Source organism: Stegodyphus dumicola, chromosome 4, assembly GCF_044657685.1.
Source record: "Stegodyphus dumicola isolate Sdum_Otavi_A_Nest chromosome 4, ASM4465768v1".
Lineage (NCBI taxonomy): Eukaryota > Metazoa > Arthropoda > Arachnida > Araneae > Eresidae > Stegodyphus > Stegodyphus dumicola.
The window spans coordinates 103009945-103036453 of NC_140771.1; the positions used below are offsets into that span (position 1 = coordinate 103009945).

The 26509-nt window shown below is 31.5% G+C and overlaps 1 protein-coding gene across 3 annotated transcripts in view; it reads right to left on the reverse strand.

Moving 5' to 3' along the window:
* Positions 1-8570: 8570 nt before the first annotated feature.
* The window catches only part of LOC118189884 (signal peptide peptidase-like 2B), a 100804-nt gene continuing 82865 nt past the window's right edge, over positions 8571-26509 (reverse strand). For 2 of the 3 annotated variants that reach the window (XM_085815286.1, XM_085815287.1), the window contains exons 13-15: positions 23003-23077; positions 14952-15106; positions 8571-11603 (exon numbers count right to left, since the gene is read on the reverse strand). In XM_085815286.1, the coding sequence (XP_085671412.1) occupies positions 11430-11603; positions 14952-15106; positions 23003-23077 (404 nt within the window). In that variant the 3' untranslated portion in view covers positions 8571-11429. The remainder of the gene's footprint in view (positions 11604-14951; positions 15107-23002; positions 23078-26509) is intronic. The other variant, XM_085815289.1, reaches the window with a different exon arrangement.

Genomic DNA, 26509 nt, shown 5'->3' on the forward strand with positions numbered 1-26509 from the left:
CACAAATCTATTCAATATTTACACGAACGACATCCCACAGACACACACCACATACCACCCTCGCAGTGTATGCAGACGATACAGCAATTCTGACACAAAGTGCATCTCATGGCTTAGTTATCCAAGCACTAAAAAATCACATCAATGCACAGGCGTCCTGGCCAAGGGCCTGGAAAATCCAGATTAATGTCATGAAGTCTGATGTTATACTCTTCACCAAAAGAAGAAAATTTGATGCTAATTTGCACGTCAAAATGTACGACTCTCCTATCCGTTGGGTGAAGCAGACCTACTACCTTGGTGTCACATTAGACCACTGGTTTACATGATACCCCTTAATTTCAAATATTCTCAACAAGTTCCGAGAATGTAAATTTACACTGGCCCCCCTTAATTGCTTGGAACAGCGTTCTCTCGATTGACAACAAGTTACTCATTTACCAAACCATTCTGCGTACAATTCTCACCTATGCCTGCCTTGTTTGGGGTATGTTTGTCATACTTCTTTGCCAAAACTGCAAATGTCACAAAAAGTTGTTTTGAGGAAAGCGGTGAATTGCCGCTGGTACATTAGAAACACGGCGATTCACCATGAACTCAATATCCCCGAGATTAATGTTTACATGCCCAAACCGGCAGAGAAATTCTTCTGAAAAATTCTGGATGTCAATAATGCTACTATTCCTATTCTAAATTATGATTATTGTGCAAATGAAAATAGGAAAAGGTCAATGGCTGTCCTAAGGCATCTTACTTAAATATTTTCCATCATTATTGTAATTATACTGTAACTTTCATTTGTTTATACCTATATTTATACTTATACGACCCTTGCTCCTGCACTTTTGCTTTTCCTGTAAAGTCCCTCCACTGTAATTGCTTTAGATTTTTGTTTATACCAGATTGTGTACTAGTGTTTTTTCAATACTGGCATTTCTTTTATAATGTGGACATTATTGCACTTAGCACCTCCAGTTTTTCGTTGCTGGATTTGCTCTATCGGCAGTTAGGAATAGCGAATAGACTCTGTTGGTTCATTTTTTCATCTTGAGACGTGTTACGGAACTCTTGTGTTTCACTTATATCATGCTTCAGCTGTTACAACTGTTGAATATGGATTTATACAAATTCCCAACTTTATGAACTAATACATATTCGAAAGTCATCAAGTTTTGTTATACTTAGTGAAAGTTTTGCGAGAACCCAAGATTAGCATATGCACCGCACCTGAACCAACATTTCATCAGCCAATGCAACAAGTTACTTAGTAGTTTTTTAATTGTTCCTTTCTCGGAATATGAGGGAAATGGTACATATTTACATCTAAAAGTCTCTCTAGAAGATAAGATTGTCTGAACCAAGTGTGTATTTTTCTAATAAGCCAGAATAATTGAGTGATATAATTTATGTAGTATAATATTAGCTTAACATATTTTAACTTAAATATATTTTCACTGTATTCTCAACAAAGTCTCCCCCCTTCTTTTGGGCAATTTTTGCACTTGAAGACTAACGACAATTTTCAGTGTTTTGCTTAATCCCATATGGGCCTAGGGTGTATACGTTTTTTCTCTTTCATAAACAACATTTTGCATTTATTTTAATACACTATTTACTATAAATACAAAAATTACATAGCCTTAATTGTCAGTTTCAAGTAGAGCATTTTCCAGAGCTTAATATTTTAGGCATATTTCACCAAACAAAATGAATTGATATCTATAAGATGGTACCGAAAAGTTAACAAAAGAAAATTTTCCAGAGTTAATGCTGCAACTCTTTCTAAATTAGAATACTATCCTTAATTCAACACAGTCCAATTATTTATATGAATATATTTTGCAGTTTTATCACTCATGAAAATGGGTTATTAAATTGTTGCAAGCGCGGTAAAAGCAATGCAGAATATCACAAAATAATTTAGCAAACTGTTGGCCTACCTGTGGTTTAACTGCTTCAAAAATGATCATATGTCAATTCATTATTGTTCTAGGTATCTTTCAACTAGCACTATCTCAGAAAACCTTTCAAAATGGCATAAAATATTGAAAGATATGGAAGATTCATGTCTAGGATGTTATAAAATTGCTTTGCAGATAAAACATAGGAGGAATTTTTAGGATTAACTGAAAATGAGAAAAAATACTGACATGAATGAATCAAATGTCTTTGACGTGCAGCAGATTTTGGCATTTAAGAATAAGGTATGCCTCTTCTATTGCCTTTATTCTAAGATTTAGCGCTCTGTAACTTGTTCTTCCTAAAAATAAAACTGAAAGGAAAAAGCATTCAACCCTGTAAAAGAACTCAAGACAGAATCACTGGTGGTACTGAATGACTTAACAAAAGATTGCTTCATAAAAGCTTTCTCATAATAGAAACTGAAGGGAAAAAATGGGCTTAAACAGATTAAAAGATCAATCGAAATTTTTTATGACAGAGAATAACTTAAACATGGTTTCATATAGGAGAGGAAGCAGAGCAAAAAAAGCTTATATATACATATGAAAAAGAGTTACGTCATCACCACGTGGATAAGCGCGAACTGTACATAATACAACAATCTCCCTTTCAATGTTTGGCGACAAAAAATAAATAAACATTAATAATTTATAATCATTCCAGTTAATTTACAACACTTGAATGTTTCAAAGCAGTCAATGTTTTTATCAGCATATCAGCAAGCATTTTTTCTCTTGGCACATATTTAATGTCTATTTCATTTCTTTCATAAATGATGAAGTGATGTCTAATGTCTATATGTTTAGTATGCTAGTGGTAAACAGTTTTTTTTCCATAAGTTTCTATGCAACCATTTTACTTTTCAGTATAAAATGGTTGGATATTGAGCATTAAAATTTAATTCTTTGAAAAAATGAGGTAAATAAACTGCTTCTTTAGCACTCTCTGAAAGACTGATGCACTCTGCTTCAGTACTTCATAATACAACAGTTTATTGCTTTTGTGATTCCCATGTTACTAGATTTCCGGTAAGCTTGAATAGGTAACCTGTATAAGCATGAGACGCCTAGTCAGCATTGGTATATCCAATAAGTGCTTTTCCAGTCTTTTGAAATTTTAGACAATAATTTTTGGTTCCTTTCAAGTATCTAAGACAACTTTAAGCTTTGCAGTCAATGAGTTAGTTTTCCAGGATTATTATTAAATTTGCTCACGTGACTGACAACATATATAATATCCAGTTTAGGAAATCCAAGAAGATACATTAAGTGAACCAATTAGACAACGATAAGGTACATTGTTCATTTCTTTCTTTTCACTTTCAGAAAGCCACATTTCTTTACTTAATTTTACACTAGGATCTAAAGGAGTTGCTACTGGTTTTGCATCTTGCATATTAAATCTTTCTAAAATGTTATCAACATATTTCTGCTGAGATAAATTGATAAAATTATTATTTACATCTTAATTAAATTCTATTCCAAGACAATAATGAAGTTTACCCAAGTCTTCAACATGATAGATTCTTTAGAAAGATAATCTTTAAGTTCAGCATAAAAATTACAGCTATTTGTTGTTATTATCAAGTCATCTAGGTATAAAATTAGAATTAACTTAAGATGTTTTCATTATGTAAACACATTTATCTGATTGGTTGTAATCCAGAATTTTTTAGTTTTTTGTCTAATTTTTCATACCATTGTCGTCCACTTTGTCTCAAACCATAAAGAAAGTTTTGCAAAGCATAAACATAGGATTATTTTGGTTTTCAAAACTTTTACCTTGTTCCATGAAAATTTCTTCCTTTAAATTTCCGTTAACATAAGCCATAACAAAATCTAGTTGATAAAGTCTCATTCAGCACTGCATGCAATCACAGTTCTTATAGAGCTTGCTCTGGCTACTGGAGCAAAAGGTTTGAGTGAAATCAATTTGAGGTTTCTGTGCAAATCCTCTGGCAACTAATCGAGCTTTTCTCTTTTGAACTGTTCCATCTGCATTATATTTCATTCTAAGAATGCAGCAACATCCTATTATCTTTTCGTTTTGTGGTTGTTTTATTAATTTTCATGCATCATTTTTAACAAGTGCTTCGTTTTCACTTTGCTTAGCCTTATCCCATTCTTCAGTATATCTTTCATTTAATGCTTCTTCTAATGTTGGATTTGTATCTTCTTCAGCATATATTGTGGTACTCCTTTTTTGGTCTTCCTGAATTCCCAATCTTGATTTTCTTTGGCCGACCTCGCCTCCTTTTAATCTGCATTTCAGGTAGTGCTTCGGAATCAGAATCTTCATTATCAGATGATTCAGCAGATACTTATGCCAGATTTGAGGGGTTCTCTGTCATTTCATCAGCCAATATTTGCTTTACATTCAAAGGTTCTTTCTTCTTTTTATCATGAGTATTTTCAAGAAATAAAACTTTTAAATATTTATCACAATTAGTACAGTTTTCAAATTCATCAAAAAATTTAACATCTGGGTCCATAATGATTTTTATGGAATTTTTATTCCACAGTCCGTATGCTTTAGATTCATTTGAATACCCTACAAAAATACGTTCTTTTGATTGAGGATCAGACTTCCCTTTAGAACTTTTATTAAGTACAAAACATTTCCAGCTGAATACTTTGAAATAAGATGCAGTTGGTTTGATGCCAAAAAATAACTCTTATTGGTGTCTTGTTTAATCCTGCAGTCCTGAAGATATTTATTAAATTCTTCTCCACGATACTCGAGATCATTATCAGTACAAAGGATTTTTATTTTTCTGAGACGATTTTCGACTACAGCTTTGTATTTCATGAATGATTTTTTCACTTTGTCTTTAGTTTTAAGAAAACTATTTTCGACATAATGCGATTTGTCATCTCCAAAGGTAACAAAATAACATGAGCCAGCATGAGTTGGGACTGTTATAGGTTCACACAAATCTGAGTGAATCAAATTCAGTAATTCTTTCTTCACTTTGAAATTTTGATTCATTTTGAAAAGGTTGAACAGTTTGTTTACCTTTGCAGTCTTTTAGAGATTCGGCATCATTAAAATTTAAATTTCTAACCATGATTTAAGTCTTTCAAAGAACTCATTTGAATGATCTAATTTAAGATGCCACTTTAAAAAATCACTTACCTGTGCTACTGCAGCTATTTCAGTGCTTGGATATATATAATAAAGATCACCATTACGAATAGCCTGCACTAGTATAGATGCCTTTGGTTCTATTATTTTAACATGTTGCCCTGTAAAAATCACTTGGCGATTATTTGTGGTAGCTTTAGTTGTTGGCAGCAAATTATATTTTAATTCTGAGTGTAAGATTATTTGCCGTATTTCCGTTAGGTACTATTATTAGAAAAGTTCTGATTCCTGAAATTTTTGCTATTTTGTCAATTTCTAGCTTTATGGTTGAATTTGTTCGAGAATGAAATTCTCAAAAATAACCTTCTGTCATTGCACAAGTGAGATGTACAGCTACTATCTAAGCACTATAAGGAAGTCTGCTGATAAGTGTTATTTATTGTTAAACTAATCTGCTTTTCATAATTAGTATATCCATAATAGAACCTTGATTTCCTTATTTGATTGCAAATATTTTTTTTTCTGCATTCAAATGCCTTGTGGCTAATTTTTGTACAGTAATTACACTTCAAGTTCCAATATATTCCTTCAGTTGGGGGTGGGGGATTACTTTCCATTTTTCTTCTGTTCTTATTTTATTTTCAATATAGTATGCATTTTGTAAATTGTCAGATGTTTTCCCTTTTTTTGCTTCCCATTCTTCTAGCATTTTGATTTTTAATGATATTCGGGACGAGGTAATTCATCTCTTGATTTGATGGTGCTTTTGTAGAGCTAACCTTCTTTGCAGGTCACTTTGATCATACTCAGCTTTGAGTTTATTCCACACAATGGTTTATATAACACAGTTCACTAGAATGGCCAGAATTATGTACATGCAAGCTTTTTTATCAGTTTGGAGCCATTTCTTTTTGTTTTTGGTTCCTTCAGTTATCAGGACTTGTATTCCTCTTTACTTGAATGAAACAATGAAGTGTCCTGACTCGGAACAGGGAGCTTACTCAAGCTATGTTCAATAAATTGTGAAGTACACAATACACACAGGAAGGGTATACAAAACCCTTTATTTTTCTATCTTTACAGCGATTTCCGGAACTTCGGAATACAGAGACCAACCACTTGTGGTCTGAACGTAAGAATATAAAAATACTAACTAAAAAACTCTAACTAAAACTAACTTTGGATTAATATACAAGTGCCTAACTTCAAGATTGGCCGTTATTTAACAAAATTCGTATGTAGTTCAGAGAGCTGTTAAAACTACAATACGCTTAAAATTATCAAGAGGACTAAACCTCTGGCCTTGAAGGCAAACAGCAATCGAGTAAAAACTACTATGGCAAGCGGCCTGCTTCTAGTAACTCCTTCCTCTCTCTTGCTTGGCAAAAAGCCACAACTTAAGTACTTGGCGTTAGCAAGACAAATTTGCATAAATAAGTTAAAGCTTTTAATTCTGGCTGGAAGTAGAAAATAAGAAGTGATAGTAAAGATTTAAAATAAAATAAACGTTAGTAAAACTTAGGATCCTTACACAGTAAGTTTCAATTCTTTACCGGTCACATAATTTCACTTTTTAATCAATGCAGTTTCTATTTGTAACTTCCAGCTGTCAAAATTATCTTTTCCAAGCTTTTCTATAGCAGTCAAATACGAAATACAGTCTCTCACAGCCAAAACAAAATTAAGAGATATAAAAAAAAAGGCTTAATGCTGATCAGTTCGTTCTTACCTTCAATTAGGTTTAAGCATTCAACGCTCGAAAATATCCATTTCAAAGAAAATATTTTGCTACTTAAGCACTGTTGAAACGTTCCTGGGCCAATAACTATTGAAGGGGGAAAAAATGAGCCTAAACAGATTATAGCATCAATCAACATTTTTAATGAGAGATATTAACTTAAACATGGTTTCTTACAGGAGAAAAAGCGAAGCAAAGAAATGTATGTACACCGCGCAAAAGAAATATTTCCCGTTCTACTGGGCCGATTGACAAAATTGAACTTGCGTTTTTCATCTCTCGAAAGTCTGACTTAGGATAGGATATATATTAGATTTATATATAGCATCATTCTAATATAGGTGTTTTGACACAAAATCGGACCTTTTTCTGAAGTATTCACACAAGTAGTTTTTAAAAAATTAGCTCTCAAAATTTTAGCTCCTCAATGTTAATTGAGTTTGGTATATATTTATGAAGCTCTTTTAAACTTTATTCTTCCTTTCACATTGCGAAATTTAGGTTCATTACAAATAAAATTCTACCATTTTTTATGATTTATTTTTAAAATTTGTATTTTAAAATTTTTGAATTATAATCTATAAAAACGTTACCATCATCTTAAAGTAGATGTATTTTGCAATACCTGCAAAAAAGTACAGTTTTTTATTCAAAATTTCCGAAGCTATACATGAATTTATATATTGTCTCGTTTTGAAATTTGGCATATTTGTTGAAAGCAATAAAACATCAGATGTGGTTTAAACATTTTGCTAAAATTATAGAAACGATGTGACTTTTTTCCGCTCATATACAATATAAAAAGGTAGGAACGAAGTGCCTTTTTTTCCCGCTCCAGGATAATGGAAGGCAAAGGAAAATTAATTGCCATATATTAAGAAGTTTGCCAAGTGAATTATTCTTGGTCAAACTGGAAAAATTTTGTTAAGAAAAATTTTTGAATTTCTATGTAAATTTCACACCAAATTTTACAAAATTTAATATCTAGGCATAATTTGAGTTGTAGAATCGAAATATGGAAAAAAGTTATTTCAGAAAAAGTCTGATTTTTTGTCAAAATACCTATGTTAGAACAATGCTATATATAAATCTAATATATATCCTTAGTCACGCTTTCGAGACATCAAAAACACAATTTGAATTTTGTCAATTGGCCCAGTAGAATGGTCCCATTTTTTTGTTCTTCTGCAGTGTGCATATACATGTATACAAAAAAATTACATCATCAGCTCGCAGATAAGTGTGAAGTATGCATGCGTTAGGAGAAGAGCTATTAAGCTAATGTCTTATATTTTAGGATAATACAACAAACTGTGCTGGGAACAGTGTTTACATTGCAATAGATGTATATTCATAGGTAATGGGAAAAGAGTAAGATGCAATACAAGTTAATATTGTCAAATCTGACAAACATTTGAAAACACCATTCAATAATTAAAAATGTTTTTTTTAATGCACATTAATCTAACTTTTCGTATTGTCATAATTAGTACAGAAGTTTTAATTCAAAAAGAGCACTTTCTGGTCATAAATGAGATTTAAAAGAATGCATGAAGTATTAATTTCAATTTTAATGTTTGGCATAAGTCTTTTATAGAATTTAAGCATAAATTTCTCTAAGACAAACAAGGAAAGTATCTTTGCCTTCTCCTCCATTTAGATTACTTTCTTAATAACAGGTATTTATAAACATGCTAGCATTTCTTGAAAGTTAATCCTGTTTCTAATATTGTTGTGCATTAATAGATTAATCAAGCCTTAATGCAAAATATCAAGAACATTGAAATATTTTAAAATGTCATTTTATTGCACCAATAGAATGTGATTTTGCATTACAAATTAAAAAATACAAATCTTAAATACAACATGAGCAGATTCATAATGCATCATCTCAAAAATCTTTTTAATAAGTTTACTGTAACAATTATGTATACAGTATAATTTTGTAATATAAATATTTTAATATTCATACAATATACCATTTTATTATTTACATCAAATTGTGTCATACATTATGTTTTTCCCTCTAAGAAATATGGTGTAGAGTTCTGTTATGTAAATTACACAAAACTAAGTACATTTTTATGTTCTTTCTCAATTTTGAAGATATGTAGAAAAATACTCATAATCAAAATTGTTTTCATTTATAATCTATGCAGATTTTCATAATGTTGCATTGTAGCTAATTGTAAAATAAAATAAGTATCAGTATCCGGACTGTTTCAGAAAATGTTTTTAATGGTTAAATTCATTGTAATGCACTTACATAAATTTAAAGTATCTGATCTCATCATATGATAAATCTTTCAGTAGAAATTGTCAACTGAGACGATATTTGATTCAAAATGTGAGAAAGTTATTGGTATAGAATTTTTAGCTACAGTTTTTATTTTACATGACAGACATTTAGGATTGTCTTTTTAGGGGGGCACTTTATTAAAAATACAAAATGCTTATGAATTAATAAAACTAGGAATGTTATCCAAACATAATATTCCTTGAGTTGCAAATAATGACAATTTAATGTATTTTATATATATATAAAAAAAATAGTATATAAACTGTATATACTATTTTATATAATTTGATAGATTCAGATTTCACGAGTTGAACCAATTAACAGTGTTTATGCAAAGTCTGTCTCCCTTTCAAAATTTCTCATTGTATAAAATGTCTAAATCAAATCATTTGCATTTTATAATAAATATAAATGTTCTTCCTTGCATGCAATAATAAATTAAACATTAAATGCTTAAAAGAAAATTATTTTAAGTAATTGAGTATGTTATATGTCTGGTATTTTAAATGAAACTTTATCTGATGCAATCTGTGTAAAACTTCTGATAAATTTGCAAATGGTCTGACTATAATTTTATAATGTAAAATATGTCTGGAAAGTAATTCAGATTAGAGAAAATAAAATTTAAATTTCTATCTTTACTGTGAAAGATCGCCACTTTGACTACATAATTTGTGATTCATTATGGAGGGAAGGGGAATGTCTCGCTTAGATTTTATAATTTTGCTTAACACCTGAAGCTTGCAAACTCATAATGCCAAATATGCAAACCTGTAAACGAACTGACTTTTTAATGAAATGCTATATCTACTTGTCAAAATCAGAATAACTGCAATAACCAAAATGAATAATTTTTTTAAGAAGTATTTACTAATGCATACCTAAGATGTAAATTATACAGAAATTACACAGCTCAAATACTAGGGTAAACTGTATAAATACTTCACTTTTTTTTAAAGAAAAATAACACATATTGCTGTCATTTGATAAAACCAAATCTGAATCGTTAAAAACTTGATTCAAGAAGTATTTCAGTTTTAGCTTCTAGATTTCTGGTTGGAATATAAGTTATAAACAGATAGGTGTGATGTATGTGGAAAATGATTAAAAAATTCTTATTACATATATAAATGGTATTAGACTTTTTTAACCCTTTGCACTTGAGAGGTGACTCTCAGTCTCCCACTTGATTTGATGTGGTAATTCTCACGCAGAAATTTCAAGTTTAAGTTTGTTTGGTTTGATCAGTATCATTTCATGCATATAAACAATACATGCATATAAAACAACTACCAATCTTTAATATGTTTTTTAGATCTACTGTAATATATGTATCTTTGATATTAGTTTGCAGTTGATAGTCCTGGCAACAGGAATATTATTATTTTTAAAATTACGGAGCTGAATAAGCATGAAATTCAACAAAGGAATTTGTTCAACTGAAGATGTGTTAGACTTTTCATCAATGAAGAGCGAAATTATATCTATGGGTAGACTACTTGATAATAGAGAGGAAGAAAGCAGTGATGAAGACTGCAATGAAGTAAAGGGTATAAAGAAGGCAAAAATTCTGGGTAATAACTAATGAATGTGAAAGCGACAGTGATTGGGCAGAACAGACAGAAAATCCAGAATAGATAACATGCATAGAATCCAAAGAAATATTGCAAAGAATACCATTTATATCCGGCAAAAGAGTTGCAGGATCACAAGTATCTTCTTCTGTGAAACTATTTTAAGTTAGCTGTAGTTATTCACAAAATATGCAGAAAATAGTCGAGTTGCTGGTTCAACTGAATGAAAAAAAGGCCTCGAGTGCAAAGGGTTAATTAAACTTGTTATAAAATGTTATTAAAAAGTATGAATTGTTTTTAAATCATTTCACATAATTTGCAAGTGATGAAATATGTACTTTATGACACGGAAGATAAATGAGAGATCTTATGTGCCATATCAATTAGTAATAATTCCAGCTTCATCAGAATGTGAACTTTTATGGAGTTAAAACAATGGCTGAGTTTTAAGTGCTTAAAAAGTACAGTATGTATTTATTTCAAAACTTCTTGAATGATGCTTCAAGCTTTTTTTTTTTTTAAATCTGTTAAGATTTATTTTAATACAAAATGTGAAAATACCAGTACTTAAAACAGCAACCTCACAGATATGAAAAGTACATGAAACATTAATGCCTTACAAATGAATTATGGAGTTTTAAAATTCATAAATAAAAAAGTACAGGAAAATCACATAAAAAGCAACATAAAACGGTTGCAGCACAAAGTTCAAGCACACTTCCAAAAATTGTATATTAATACATAACATCAAATTTTTGAAGTAATCAGTTTATTACTGTTGTAGTAAATATTTTTTTTCTCCAGTAACATCTGGTATATTAGCACTGTTTTTTGAGACAGTACTGTCTATGGTAGGTAGGATAGGAGGCTCATCTGCTGCCTCATACTGAGGATTGTCTGCAGTGACTTGAACATCAGGACACTGTGTTACTTCGGGTCTTATTACCTTGAAAGGGAGAAAAAAAGTACTGTCTAAAAAAATGCAAAATATTTATTTTCTATTTAACAAACATTTAATTGTCATATAATCAAATTTCAGAAATAATGCTATTCTAATATACAGGCTTGACTAAACCAACAGTCTAGTCTCCAGCTTCATTCTGCTTTGTATATTAGCCAGTACACAGTACATAGCAGCATATTTATATGCAAAGGTTTTCAGAGAAAAACAGAATGAAAGATCAAAATTGGATGCTTGTTTATAGGGTATTTTCTAATTCATTATGCATAGCACTCAGAATCTTTTTTAACCTGGCTAATATAAGTAAGTAGTTGCATGCGTATTTCAGAACCACCTGGTACACAGCCAGCTTATACCCTTTTAGCTCAAATCATTCTTAGAAGAAAAGTGCAGGTTTGCAAAAATGTTCCAAAAAGAAAACTCTGGCTTAAATCATACCTGCCTCACCCAAGCCCTTCTCAATTTACTAAACATAGAAGGAATTATATGAACCTAGCTGTCTGATTGACTGTCAACTGCACTACCCATCTGCAGAGATTATGTTTAGGAATCCTGTTCATGTATATTGCACTCCCAGAGCTGAAACTGTATTCGTACAGATCTCAGCTAATACAATAAATAACCCTGACGGACATAGCTAATATATAAATACTGTGAAACAATATTATGCAAATTAATGAAAAGTTTTACAGTGACTGGAATAAAATAAAACAGCAAACTTTGTAATCAATTGTCAAGTCTCTCTCTATGTATATTAATGTTTTTGTTTTCAGTTCAAAGAGAAAAATTTTTAAATGAATTCAAAGAGAAAATATTTTTTTTTTTTTTTTTTAATTGTTGGAAATTATCCAGAAAGTGTGGATTCAAAGACTAAAATAATGTATTATAGTCAAGTCATTATAAAGTGAAATTAAAATTGTTTAATAAGTGCATGAAAATTCTTGAATAATATTCATAAATGAGAAACAAAAATTGTATTCAAAGGAAATGGACACCATTTCAAAGACAGTGTGTTGTATTCACTGACATCAATCCATACATATGCTTAATTGTAAAAAACAAAATAGATCATTTAAATATTAAAGATCTTCATGCTGCATTATTACATATTTATTAGTCAATGAATCTAGGCTTAGTACATTTGCCCAACAGGTACACATAGAGAATAGTAGCCTTTCCCTTTACTTTGTTAAAGACAGTGACTTTTCAGAACTTACATCTATTCTGAATAGCTTTAAAAAAGTTCCTTTTTTGTGTGTGTTAGATATAACCATTGAGGATTTTGTCATTTTTAATTATCTATAATGCAACAATTGTGTGCAATGAAGGTATGCAAGAAGTCTATAGTTGTTTGTTTTGTTCCTATCCTTAAAGATAGTGATGATGCATTTTTCTCATTCAATGTTTATTCCTTGCAAACTGGTGAAAGAGCTCTACTGTGTAAGATATCCTTTATCCTACACTGTACTTGTAATTCTTTCTCAGCTCATCACTTCCTGTGTAAACACCAATATGAGATTTTCAACACTTGTTTCAAAATGTGTGTGCAATTCTTCGACTGGATTTTTGTTCTTGGAGTATCAAGATTTACTCGATCGAATATGAACCAGAAATCTGGAGGAAATAAAGAAGGACTTTGAGTAATACTTCCATTTCTCATATAATATCTGATTTTACCACAAACATAATTATCTTTAAACTACTGTATTTGCTTCATCAAGAGGCTTTATCTCATCAAATGCAGATGGAATGTCACCAGACCAAGGAAAAGCAAGAGCTAAAATGTGTCAAAGTTTGAGATTAAAACTTTCATCTTCACCATACCTTTTAGCAAGCCTTGATGCCTGAATATGGTGCCACACTATGTCCTAAATGAAAGAAACACCCTTTACTAGCAGCATTTGAGAATTCATAACTAGAACAATTAATTGTTGCTTTTTCAGAATCACAGATAATGAAGTGAGGATTTACTTTGAGGTCATGTTCGACAGTAAAATCATTCAAATGTTGAAATAAATGAGTATAGCACTTTTCTGATTTGCTGGTCATTAAAACATAAACAAGAGGAAGCACTTTCATTGGTTCCAAAGGGATAATGATTGCATATGGTTAAACAAAAATCTTGAAGCAATTTTAAATATCCCATCCATGATCCAATAAAGGTCTTCTTTCAATAGTGCAATGTATTTTTTGGTCACGAAGAAGATTATGCATTGATTGTTAAAAGATAAATCATTTATCAAAAAGTTTTCATTGCCAATAGTCCTAAGTTTTAAGAAAATATTTTCAAAAATAATAGCCCATATAGGCAAAATTTCTTTATGATCTTTTTTTATAACTTAACATAGAGCAAGACAACTAAGCATTGCAGGATGACTTTGTTCTGGGACAGTATTGTTTTCCTCTTAAATATAATAGCTAGTATGTTGCAACTTTTGTGGGCCTTTTGTTTTAATATTATATACAGTTACAGGAATATCATTTTTTAGCATCATATTCATAATTTCATTCCATTTGGTTCTAGTGATGTTTTCTAATTACAAGCATGGTGTTTGTATAACCCTCCACAATTCAGAGCTCTTGCAACACCAATAAAACAAATCACTTCTGGTTTTGTTTTTGCATATCAAATAATTATCAACAATAAATTTAGGATGACCTATTTTTAAAGGCACTTTTTTTTTTTTTTTTTTTTTTTTTTTTAAGTAACATATGCTGATCTCTAATGCATTTACCTAATACATGACAAAGAATGAAATAGAAGAGATAATAAGAGACTATATGAATGAGGTACAGTAGAATATCTAACATTTCTAGTATTTCAGACAATAAGGTGAAATGTTACTTTCTAAGTGTTTTTTTTTTTTGGATCTGTATACAGAATATGGAATACAAAGTTACCCCCACCCAATTAGTGACCGGAAGCACTAACAATGCCTGATGTGCTTAATTTACAGCTCTGCTACAAAATCTCAATGCCACACCAGCAGATTAATAAAATGGTACAGTGGTTGGTAATACTGACTGATGGGCCTAGGTTCAAATCCTGGAGAAGGCATTAATGTTTGTAAACCTATAGTGTCTGTGTGGCAAGGCAGTACTGAAAATACACGGTGAACTGAAAGTGTTCTCAAGAGATTGATGGTAACGGAAGGGTGTAACTCCACACCTGTTTGACCAATGGTATTAAAAATTCACAGTTTATTCATTCCTTGTTGCTTTCCATTGCAATAAAATGTTTGAGATTACAATTTCTAAACTAAATGAATTTTACTGAACGTAAAAGCACAAAAAGAGAATATAGCAAGATAAAATGAAACTAAAAATTCTTACTTTGAAACCAGTCCACAAAGTTGAAAGTTCATGTCGACACCATCCTATTATTGTGGGAGGTAAGAGAGTACTTGGCACCAAATACAGAAGAGCTGGCTGTGCTGCACTCATCAGAAATAAGCCTATGAATGTTACCAACAGTCCTACTCCATATGCTGAATTAGAAAGATGTGTACATACATATACATTAGTTGCAATATATATGCTACAGACATAAGATTTCATTCAACAAAATCAATAAGTTGCCAACCAAAAATTTTCAAAAGTGAAACAAAATGAAATAGCATATTTCATTTATTTGCACATAGTTTGATAAAGAAAAAAAAAAAAGATACACTATGTTTCAATTACATCCAGTATGTTATCTAAAGTGGACCTGAAGTGCATTGCAGAATCAGTCAAAGTGCATAAGATAAAATCATGTGTTTTATTTTTCACTATCCTTATGTTCGACATCACATATGCATGGTTTCATGGACTTTCCAGGTTTGCCTATATATTTATATTAATTTCTTTGTCTTTTTTCCATTATGATCATAATTTTCATTTTGTTTAATTTCCTGCAATTTTCAGTAAACAAGGGTTTGCAAAACCAGTTTTTTGGTTTGGGGCAGTTGTTCTTAAGCATGCTCTCACTGTTATTCTCTCATATTAGTATATCAACTGTTTTCTCTCAAAATACATTTATTTTTATATATTTTTATTATTATTTCAGAAAAAAAGTTTAAAATTCTTTTGAAACAATGGTGGAAAAAAATTTAACCAACAGATATTACCAGACACATACAGCTTACTAATGATTATTTGGAACTGGAGATATAGTGTGAAACTTTGTATTTACAAATGATTCTGATGACTCCAAAAGATCTTTAGAAGTAATTTTAAAGACAATTTACAAAATTTTAATGGTTAATCCCTCAGGTCCGCAAATCTGACAATTTTGTGATTTTTCTCTCTGTATATTCATCAAATATGTTATTCTTACCAATGATAACTCAAGAACATTGTCAGCAGATTGTTTCTGTAACTTTTTCTGTAATTGTTATGAAGCTACAAAGTATGCAGCATGAAAATGGCCATACTGACTTACAGAACAAACAAAATTTTTATATTTTCCTTCTCAGGTGCTATTCAGAAAATTTTTGCATGTATCTAAAATCTGCTTTTCTTTTTTAAATATCCTGTATTTATTTTTACCCTTCTGTGGACGAGAAAGAAGTTTTGCTTATGTAATAATGGGAGTGGCTTGCTGCATTTCCACTGTAATGGGTTAAAAACATACATCTAAAGTACTTTCACTTAATTTCCTTCAGAATTTATGAAACAGGGTGTCATTATATGAATACAACAGCTAATCCATTTTCACATGCTTTAAAGAATTATTCTTTAAAGAAATAAAACACACATGCTTTAAAGAATTATTCTTATAAAAATAATATTTGCAATTGTTAATCTGACTTTTGAATGGTTGATTCTTATAATAAAATTTATAATACTTTTATACTGTACTGTAACTTACACTACAATTTAGAGAAGACAAATTTTCTTGTTATGGCATTTTTAAATTTAAAAATCATGTTTGTAAAAATTACATGATTTAACTTTTTAAATTGGGTTTCTGTCTATACAGTTAAATATTTACAAAAAAATTATACACATTGTAAAAAATAAAACACAAGAAATAAGACTTGTGTTTTATTTTTTCAAATTTGTGTATCAATTTAATCTGGTGTTAATAGATAAACTATTCAGCTCTACATAGGAGGCAATGGTGGATGCCTATTAGGTGCATCCACAATAAAATGGTCACCACTTTTTGCCTTAGGAGTGGCCAATGCTGAATAAGCAAATGCCTGCGACTAGATTAAACAAAACAAAACAAACAAACAAACAAAATATTTTTTTCCATAAAAAGAATGTAGGCAAAAGTTTTCTTGATCGCAGACAACTGTTTGGCTCAAACTTCACTTAAAGTTTTAGTAAAAGATAATATTTCTGTCTTGTTCTTCCCTTCAGATTGTAAAATCATTACTCAGCTAATGGATATTAGAGGACTGCATGGACTGAGATGCAGATATAAAGTATTTTTTTTTTTAATCTATGCCAATTTTTGTGAACAGAAGCATGGCAAGTGAAGTTTTTTAATATTTCTAATGCAAAATCTGCTGTGTGAAGCATTGCAAGGCCATAGGAAGACTGTCTGCAAGCATTTTTAAAAATGGTTGGTATAATTTATGGCCAGCTACAATATTACATGATAATGATAATAGTCATTAGTTTGAAAGTTTTCAGATATCATAACAGGCAATATTTTCTAATGAATGGAAATTTGTGAACAAGTATGGAGAAGTAATAATAAATAAGGATGATAAAACAGAAGTTTTCAACAGTGATGACAATGTTCCAGTCATCAGTCAAACACAAACTTTTACTAAATATAACTAGAAAACTATATAAAAAGTGTAGTTTTGAAATTTTCATGCAATTGGATTTTTTTTTTTTTTTTTTTTTTTTTTTTTTTTGTAATGAAAAAATGCTTTAACATGAATATGTATCTCATTTAAAGCACTTTTGTAACTGGAAATATACATCTTTGACCAATGGTTACAAAAATAAAGGCCACAAAAACTTCTATGATGCACTGTATACAGGGTGTTTCATAGATCATGGGACAAACTTGGAGGGGTGGTCGAGCATACTAAAACATGCATTTTTTTATAGGAAAAAAATGTGATTATATATATATATATATATATATATAAAACCTATCATACAATTTTTTTTTCTACTTTCCAAAAGAAGATATACTGGTTACCATTAATTAAGGAAAAATCACAAAAATAACAATTACGCCAAAAGTTACTTGTAGAATGTAATTAAACTGACCCACAGTAAACAATATATTGTAAGACAAAAAACAAAATTACCAGACAATTATGATATTATAAAAATTAGCATATGTATAAAATGAACAAATCGGGTGTGTATAAGAACATTATCTCCATGAAGTATGATTATCATCTCCCCTAGAAGAAATCCAACACATATAGCAAGCTGTGATGCAGTCAATTATGCAGTCTATCAGTTCCTTAGGTAGCGAGAGCCATTGTTCTTGAAAAACAGTTGTAAGCATGGCAAGGGTCTGAAGAGGATGATTCAAAGCAGCTATACATCTTTCTAAAGCATTCCAAACCTGTTTGATAAGATTCAGGTCAGGTGATTGAGCTGGCCACTCCACGTGCTGAATCGTTTGCTGTTGAAGATAATCATCCATGAGGCCAGCCCTGTGTGGTCTGGCATTGTTGTCCTGTAGCAGAAAATTATCACTTAATAAGTTCAAGTAATAGAAAGTGTTTTGTAATCTGAAAATACCACACACTTACTCATTCACATTCAAAGTCAGATAACTCCAGAACAACAACGATGAAGTACAGCGACCGAGTAAAATGAACTTAGAATCCCCTATTATCCAACCAGGCTTTCCAAGTGTTACACACATATAGGTTCGTAACTGATTAAATGTACACAGAAGCTTGATGAAATTTTTTTCCAAAAATAACACTTTACAGTTCTGAAATTTTCACAAAAAAGTATTTCTACAGTTCTTATCTGAGCTTCCACTTCAAACTACTGGGAATGAAGTAGAAGACAATGCAATGTGCATCTCAAAAGCAAAGCTCGCATGGTGATCTCTCAATACTCTAAATTCAACTGAAAAACTGGTGTTCTCTCCAGTCTTATATGGTTTTTCCCCCTCCCCCGAGAAATTTTCGATTGTCTTGAAACTGCTGGATGGCATACACAGTTACAGTGACGCAGAGATTGAACCACCAAACTTAGCGGCCTTTTGCGATTTCTCGAGAAATCTGGCAAAAAAATTAGTTGCCAAAACATCATCAACTTGCGGTTATCTTGCTAAATTGGCGAGATAGCCATTTACCTCAGTCTTAAATGAACTTACTAACGAAAGCAACCTGCTTGTCGATGCCTCGCATTCTGACGCATTTCATGTTGCTTATACATGAGATACTACAATTTACATATAATTTCACTAAAATTATCTACATGTATACAAAATTTCTAACTTTGCCCATTTGCCAAGGACTGCATTTCATAGACAGGAAATCATACTTACAACATAGGAAAATCAATCACTAAATATCAAATGCAATACTAAAATAAATGCTATACTAAAATAATATACAGCCCATAAAATACTTAATCAATCAATAAATGCATGAATATACAAATTTATATATACATACACATAGGACCATGGTCTTAGTATTTTATTTACACTTACTATGGCCATAGTAAGGGGCTAGCCTTTCGTAATGAACAACTAAGCCTAAGTTTAGAATCTGATGACTTACGGGCCTGAACTATGACATTGTTCAGACTGTTTAAGACTGTGTAAAGACCATCCCAGGGTGACTAGTTTAGGAGAAAGTCCTTTCCATTGAACCAGAATTCATAACCACACCTTGTCAACTGGTCAGAGTCGATGTCCTTGTTGTATCGGGTCTTCATCTAATCTATCGCCAAGCTGACTCATTATTGTGGATCACTTCAAACTCTGCCCGGAGTTCATAAATGCACTGAGGCAATAAAGGTGAATCCAAAGGGCAACTGAACAACAGATCACAACATGACGGTCAGCACTGAAGAGCATCTGGGATTCAGAGTAGTCAGTAGTCTTGTGGACAGCACTGTGCTAGGCCAATAAGTCGCAGTCCAGTTGATTTCTGGAAATCCTAAGCGAAAGTTTATTAAGGATGATTTGATTAAATATCTCTGTCATGCTGTCTGACTATGGATGTAAAGGTTTGACTGTGGTACAAGACACCATTTTGAATATGGAGCAAGTTCCAGGCAGCCCAGTATTGTTTTGTTGTAGAATTATACATCGAAATGTCCTGCCAAGTAGATTTCCTATTTGAAGACTCCATTAAGTCAATTATGGGTTTAATGTTGCTGTCTTCTAACTAGTTTTTTCTGACTTCTTCATCACTCAATAGGTCTGAGTCAGATGATGTTAAAGTTGTAATTTGATATAAGACAGGATTAACCAGCTCGTATTTTGCTTCAATCCTGGAACATTATTGGCAGTTTTCTGGGCAAGGTCTTCAAGACAGGGCGTCAGCATTTGCATGTGATGATCCTTTCCGATGACATATATTGATGTCGTATTCCTGGAGTTTCTATATCCATCTGCTATTTGGCCTTTGGGATTCTTGGAATTTAATACAGGTCAATGATGGATGATCTGGGCAGAGCAGGAAATTTCGGTGATAGAGGTAATGGTAGGAATGTTGTACATCTTTAACTATGGTGAGCAAATCTTTCCTTGCGACACAGTAACTCCTCTTCAATTTAGATAGACACTTGCTTCATTATGCTATGACATGTTTTTGACCAAACATGTTCTATGACATGTTATTTTTGAGACAAAATGTCACTGACACTCTCATTTTTGCATTTATGTATGGTTTGTTCAGCTGAGGATATATCAGGATTGTCACAAAAGTTAAAGCCTCCTTCAGTTTGTAAAATACATTCTCACGTTCTTTTGTCAACAAGAATGTTTGCTTGCTTTTTCTCAGTCTGTGAAGGGTTAAAATAGGGATTCTCAATATCTTGCAACAGCTGCCTGAGATGGCCACTAATTAGTTTCCCTCCTTGTTAGGAGCAGTCTTAGCTCCCCTGTATTGGCATTTTCTGCTGTTCCTTCCTACAGGGCCATCATCACTGCAGTTCCAGCAGTTTCAGATCAGTTTGTTGCCATTCATATTCTGCTTCAAACTATTGACTTGTCTCTAGACAAGCAGTCATTTGATCCACTGGCTGATGGTGGCATACACTGGAATGCTTTTTAGAGCCATGACATGTGCCATTTTTGCAGGGCTTTCTCTATCTCAGGATCCAGGATGCCACTGATGAAGTACTAGAGGGACAGGATTTCCCTTGTATCTGTTGGACAATCTGAAAAGGCGAAATGAGACAGCCTTTCAACATGTGTGGCAAGCTCCTAGTGTTTCTGTTGCTGAGATTTTAAATGAAGCCTGCTATAGTCTTTTAAATATTTCTCACCAAAGTGCAGCTCCAATGCACTGAATAGAGCTTTGACATTTAGCCTCTGGCTTTTAGGCAGAGTTTAAGGATATCCACTGTGTCTGCTCTCAAAGAAGCAGCAAGATAGCAGGCCTTAGCTTTGGAATTCCATCCATTCCTATAGAGAACTGAGTCTTGTACACTTGCCAAAAGGTCTTCCCATTATATACGCAAAGCTTTAGAGTGCGACAGGAAGACATAGGTAAGAATTTAAAGCTGTAAGAATTCTTTACAGCTGCGACTGTGGATTTCTTCAAGCTGTCAACTTCTTTGATGACAGCAGTAAAAACTGTCATTGAATTGTTGTTTGATAGCAGAAACTCTTTCTTTGGTTTCTTGTTCAATAGCAGAATGTTTCCAGTTTCTCCAATTTTATTTTAAACCTTGTTTAGTCTATCTTCTATAGCCCAGAATTAATTTCCTATTACAGAAATAATTCCCGATAGTTGAGTGTATAAACATTATACACTCAACCCACAGTAAAAAAGACAAATTAATAGCAGAAATTTTTTGTCTAAAATTAAAAAAACAGTCATCTTATTTGTTATGAACTTGAAAATTAAAAGCCTACATTTAAAATTAGACAAAATTTCAGGTGGGGGGTGGGGAAGGAATGCATCTCAGACATAAATGCCTATGAAAATGAAAGTAAAACATCTTATCCAATTCCTGCCACACATGAAAGTTGGCAGAGATATCATCAAACTTGTGCCAGCCATTCTAGCAGAAATTAAATGGAACATTTTTTTTTTGTTACATAAACAAATATAAATTATGGATATAGCATACAAAAACTCAAATCGCTTATCACTATTTTACACACTGCACCATGATGGTTTATACATTTTCAAATAAAGTTGCACATTGTGCCTCTTTTGATGCCAACATCAGACATGCAACTTAGAAAATACCATATATGCATGCTGTCTCATGAAAAGCAGGCCCTAAATATTAGACATTTTTTCAAAGTGTGGGGGAAAAAGACAGATCTTTTATATTAAACCAGCTTATCTAGAATGAATTACATTCGCATAAAACCAAGGTGAAATTCTTTCATTGTGATATCATGCTTATCCATTTCTGGTGGTAAATCGCACTTTTGGTGAGAATACATACGAGTTAATAATATAGGAAGCTCTTTAATGATCTTACAAATCTCTCATTCACTTAAATTAAAGGGGAAATTTTTCAAAGTGAAAAAAAAAAAAAAAAAAAAAAAAAAGATCTTTTTATCTTAAACCAGCTTTTTGAGAATGAATTATATTTGCATAGGTGAAATTCTTTCGCTGTGACAACAGGCTTATCCATTTCTGGTGCTAAATCGCACTTTTGGTAAGAATGTATACGAGCTAATAATATAGCGAGCTCTTTAATGTTGTTACAAATCTCTCATTTACTTATATTTAGGGTAAATTTTTTCCCTAAAATTCTAAAGTATTCCAATTGCTCGAGCTTTTCCATTAGTTTAATGGCGGATAGTCGATATTTTATCATATTTGTATTCGTATTATCGATTCTAATAAATAACTGATTCTTTTAATTTGTGACAAAAATGGGAGTTTTTTTAATGTTTTTAAAGATAGGCCTGGTGTTCTGTTTCTATACTTATATTTTATTAATTGGAACTCAATATTTTTTAAAGACTGAAGCAATCTTAATATTAGTTAATAATAAGTTTTTAACTAATCTTTTGTTCTAACCAAAACATATTACAATGCAATATTAATGAAAAAAAGGAACTGATTTTGAATCTAAGTTCTTTAAAGTAATACACTACTTTATGAAAGAAAGCAAAAATATAATGAATAAAGTAATCACTTTTTCTGTCATTTATATGAAATGATATGTGAAACACATCTTAAAACTAAATTCTCATACATGTGAAAAAACATATAATGTACATTAAAAATTTCAGTAACTAGCAAGAAAGGGAAACTTACCAACAATTGTAACAGGAAAGTAAAGTTTTTTATTGGTAATAAGATCATATCCATGGCAATACGATATAAGAAGACCTAAAAGTTAAGATGAAATATTAACCTGATAGTAATTCAATTTCAGTAACTATTGGGTCAGTCAGTCCATAAATTCATTCGCATTTTTTAGCAAATTTTTAAATAATATAAAAAACACAATTTAACATTTTAATCAACTATATATTTCCCTCCATTATCTACAATGTCTCGCCATCTTACAGGCAGCTTTTTTATGCCATTGCTGTAGAAAGACTCTGGTTTTCATGCAAAAAAACTTGAAAGTTCATTGTGTACATCCTGTTTAGAAATAAAAATTTTGCAAGGCATGAAATACGTGAAAATCACTTGGGGCAATATCAGGGGAGTAAGCAGGCTGTAGCAAAAGCTCCCAATTATATTCACTAATTTTTTGCAGTGTTGTTCGAGCCATATGCGGTCTAGTGTTATCATGATGAAGCAACACTTTCTTGATATTCACTAATCGTGGCCGTTTTTTGATCAATTCTGAGTTTAGACGGCAAAGTTGTTCACTATAAACTTCTGAATTTATCGTTTGATCTGGTTCTAACAATTCAACACATCCTGAACGGGGTTCATCATTAACGCTGCTTTTTCCAACTTTAAAATTTTTATACTATTTCTGGGCAGTCCTTACACCAATACTGTGTTCACCATGTACACTATTAATTTTTATCACTGCAAACTTGGCAGATTCACCACACAAAAATAAAAAATGTAGCACAGCATGTTTGTACTGATTATTTATATTCATCTTCAATGGGTACTAAAATGCATTCAATATTTACGAAAGTTGGTGATGAACTGAGTATTAGTCAAGCGATGACAAGTTTCAAAAGGTTCAAAATTGTACTATTTTAGTAAATGCATCATACTGAATTCCACACATACTCTTAATGCGCACAAACTTATAGACTGATCTGATAAATAAAAGCAACTGAATACCGAAAGAGGATATACTCATTTTTGGATATCACTATAATTTTAAAAGTTACTATAGACTCAGCAACGTTAATAAGATTAAATGTTTTGGAGTTAAATAAAAACAATAAATGTTTTATTTTAATTTATCTATTTTGACAGAAAAGATATGTAAAATCTTTATACTAAATTATATATGACATAGCTTGTACAAAACATTTAATAATGGATTTCTAAATAAATTACGGAAGCATTGCACAAGGCGCGTAATGTGTTGTTTCGTACAAAGTCTTTAATCCGGACTCGTCGGGACTTCGGCGATTCCGGATTATAGATCATCAATTTAAATCTGGTAATATGGCAAGCAGAAATTACACGATTAAAAATATGAAATCATTATTTATGAAATAAAGAGCATTTATGATCTAAAGGGTATCAAATTTTACACACACACACACACACACACACACACACACACACACAAAAAAAAAAAAAAAAAAAAAAAAAAAACCTTAATATTTATTTGTTTATTTTATTAAACATTTCTTTCAATGTAAGTTGTTTAAGTTGCTTCATTTTATGTGCTAATACTTTCTCTTTAATTCTATAAACACACAGGATTTCTTGTTGAGTTACAAAGTTCTGCTGTTCAAGTCGTGTAATTGCGGTGCCGAGAATACTGACTAACTTGTCAATCGAAATTTTTTTGGTTTCACTAACCTCTCTGTCACTTTCTTCATGTCTTTATCCATTTTTTGCAGCAATTCCACTTTTTGTTTGATGGACATCAAAACATGCTTTCGCTTTGTAGATCCTTTGGCAGCTCCAGAATTGGAAATTGTTTTTGACATAATCAAAAGTTCAAACTTACTTTTTATAAAATTGCTCTAACATAATAAGCCAGATCCAATTAGAAGATTAAGGAACAATGCAATCTGCAACATTAACTGAAATAGATAATTAGATAATTTTAGCTTAGCTTATACTGTCCGTTATACATTAAACGTGCATGTGTAAACGTATTATGCGCATGCGTAAATGCTACACATGCGCAGAAAGTTTGTAGCTTTGAGGTCCAGATTATAGATCAATCCGGATTATGGACGTCCGGATTAAAGACTTTGTACTTGTACTGTTTATTCGTGGCTGCTAAACCTTTATAATGACCAAACATGTCTGCTGCATTATTGCAGCTTTGACATCTGCAGTGTTTAATACTTATATGTAACAAATCTAACAGGTTCAGTATTACGGTTTTCAGTGATACACGGCTATGGGAATGTAAGAAGCCAAGGAAATGCTTTGCATATTGCCCATTACTTAACCAAATAGTAAGTTGTTCAACATGCATTACCAGATAAGGATTCAACAATTATGACATAGTACATTGATTTCTTAAATTTAATGTTAAAATTTTTCATCTTCCCTTCACTAACAATTTCAATTAATTCATCATATTATCTATGATGAACATTTTCTTTTCCTTTTGAGCCTTTATTTTATGTGAATTGCTAAAAATTTACGAAATTCAGCTAGAAACTCTACTCTTCACTTCTCTAATGTATTTCCATTTAATCCAGTTGATGATGCAAATCATTAATCATCATCATTTTATAGCAAGTCAATTTTTCCCTAAAAATTTAACAGCTGTAATGACTCTCTACAGTATTTTTTAGTACTTTCCGATTACCTAAACCCCCACGAAAAATAACTTTCCAACTCATTGCAGACTCGGTGAATTGGCCAAAAACATCTTTTTGGCTAGTTTTATGGCTCACAGGTAGTATTCTGATCATAAACAGCAACAAAAACAAGCATGAAATTTTATGAGGAGGGAAAAAAATCTACAGAATTTATATTTTCATTTTCACAACTGGTAGGTATCTTTTGATTATATATAAAACTAACTGCTATGTGGCCAGCATTTGTCTGGGTTTGAAATGTACCAGGAAAATGCCTAAAGGGAACACCAAACATTAAATTTAAAAACTGCACAGAATTTTGCTCTGCAGAACAACTATATATATATATATATATATATCGAATTTCAATAAAAATGAATTTCAATAAAATCCTTCGAATTTCAATAAAAATGAAATGTAGTATTCTGAAAGTAATTCGGAGAAACATAAGTGAAAAATTAGGAATGTGATCGTGTCTTCGTATCCTCATTTATTGATTATTTCTCAGTCCTCCAGTAAAATTTTCTTTACTAAAGCACCAAACTGTTTACAAGTTACTAACATCTGCAAAAGCAACGAGAAATCGGTTGCAATGGTCTAACGAACACTGTACTGTCTTCTCATAGCAGTAATAATATCCTCTGATCACTTCTAGAGTTAGGCTGAGATGTTTCCATTTGCCCTGTTTTGAGATTTAATGAAATGAATCGCATTATCGTGCTTATTGCTGAGGTAGAGAAGTAGCGAAAGCAATATCTCTTAATACAAATATTATTTATCCTAATAAATAAATTAACCAACCTCCCGTTGTTAAATCTTAAGAATTCAAATGGTATAAAGGAAGTTAAAA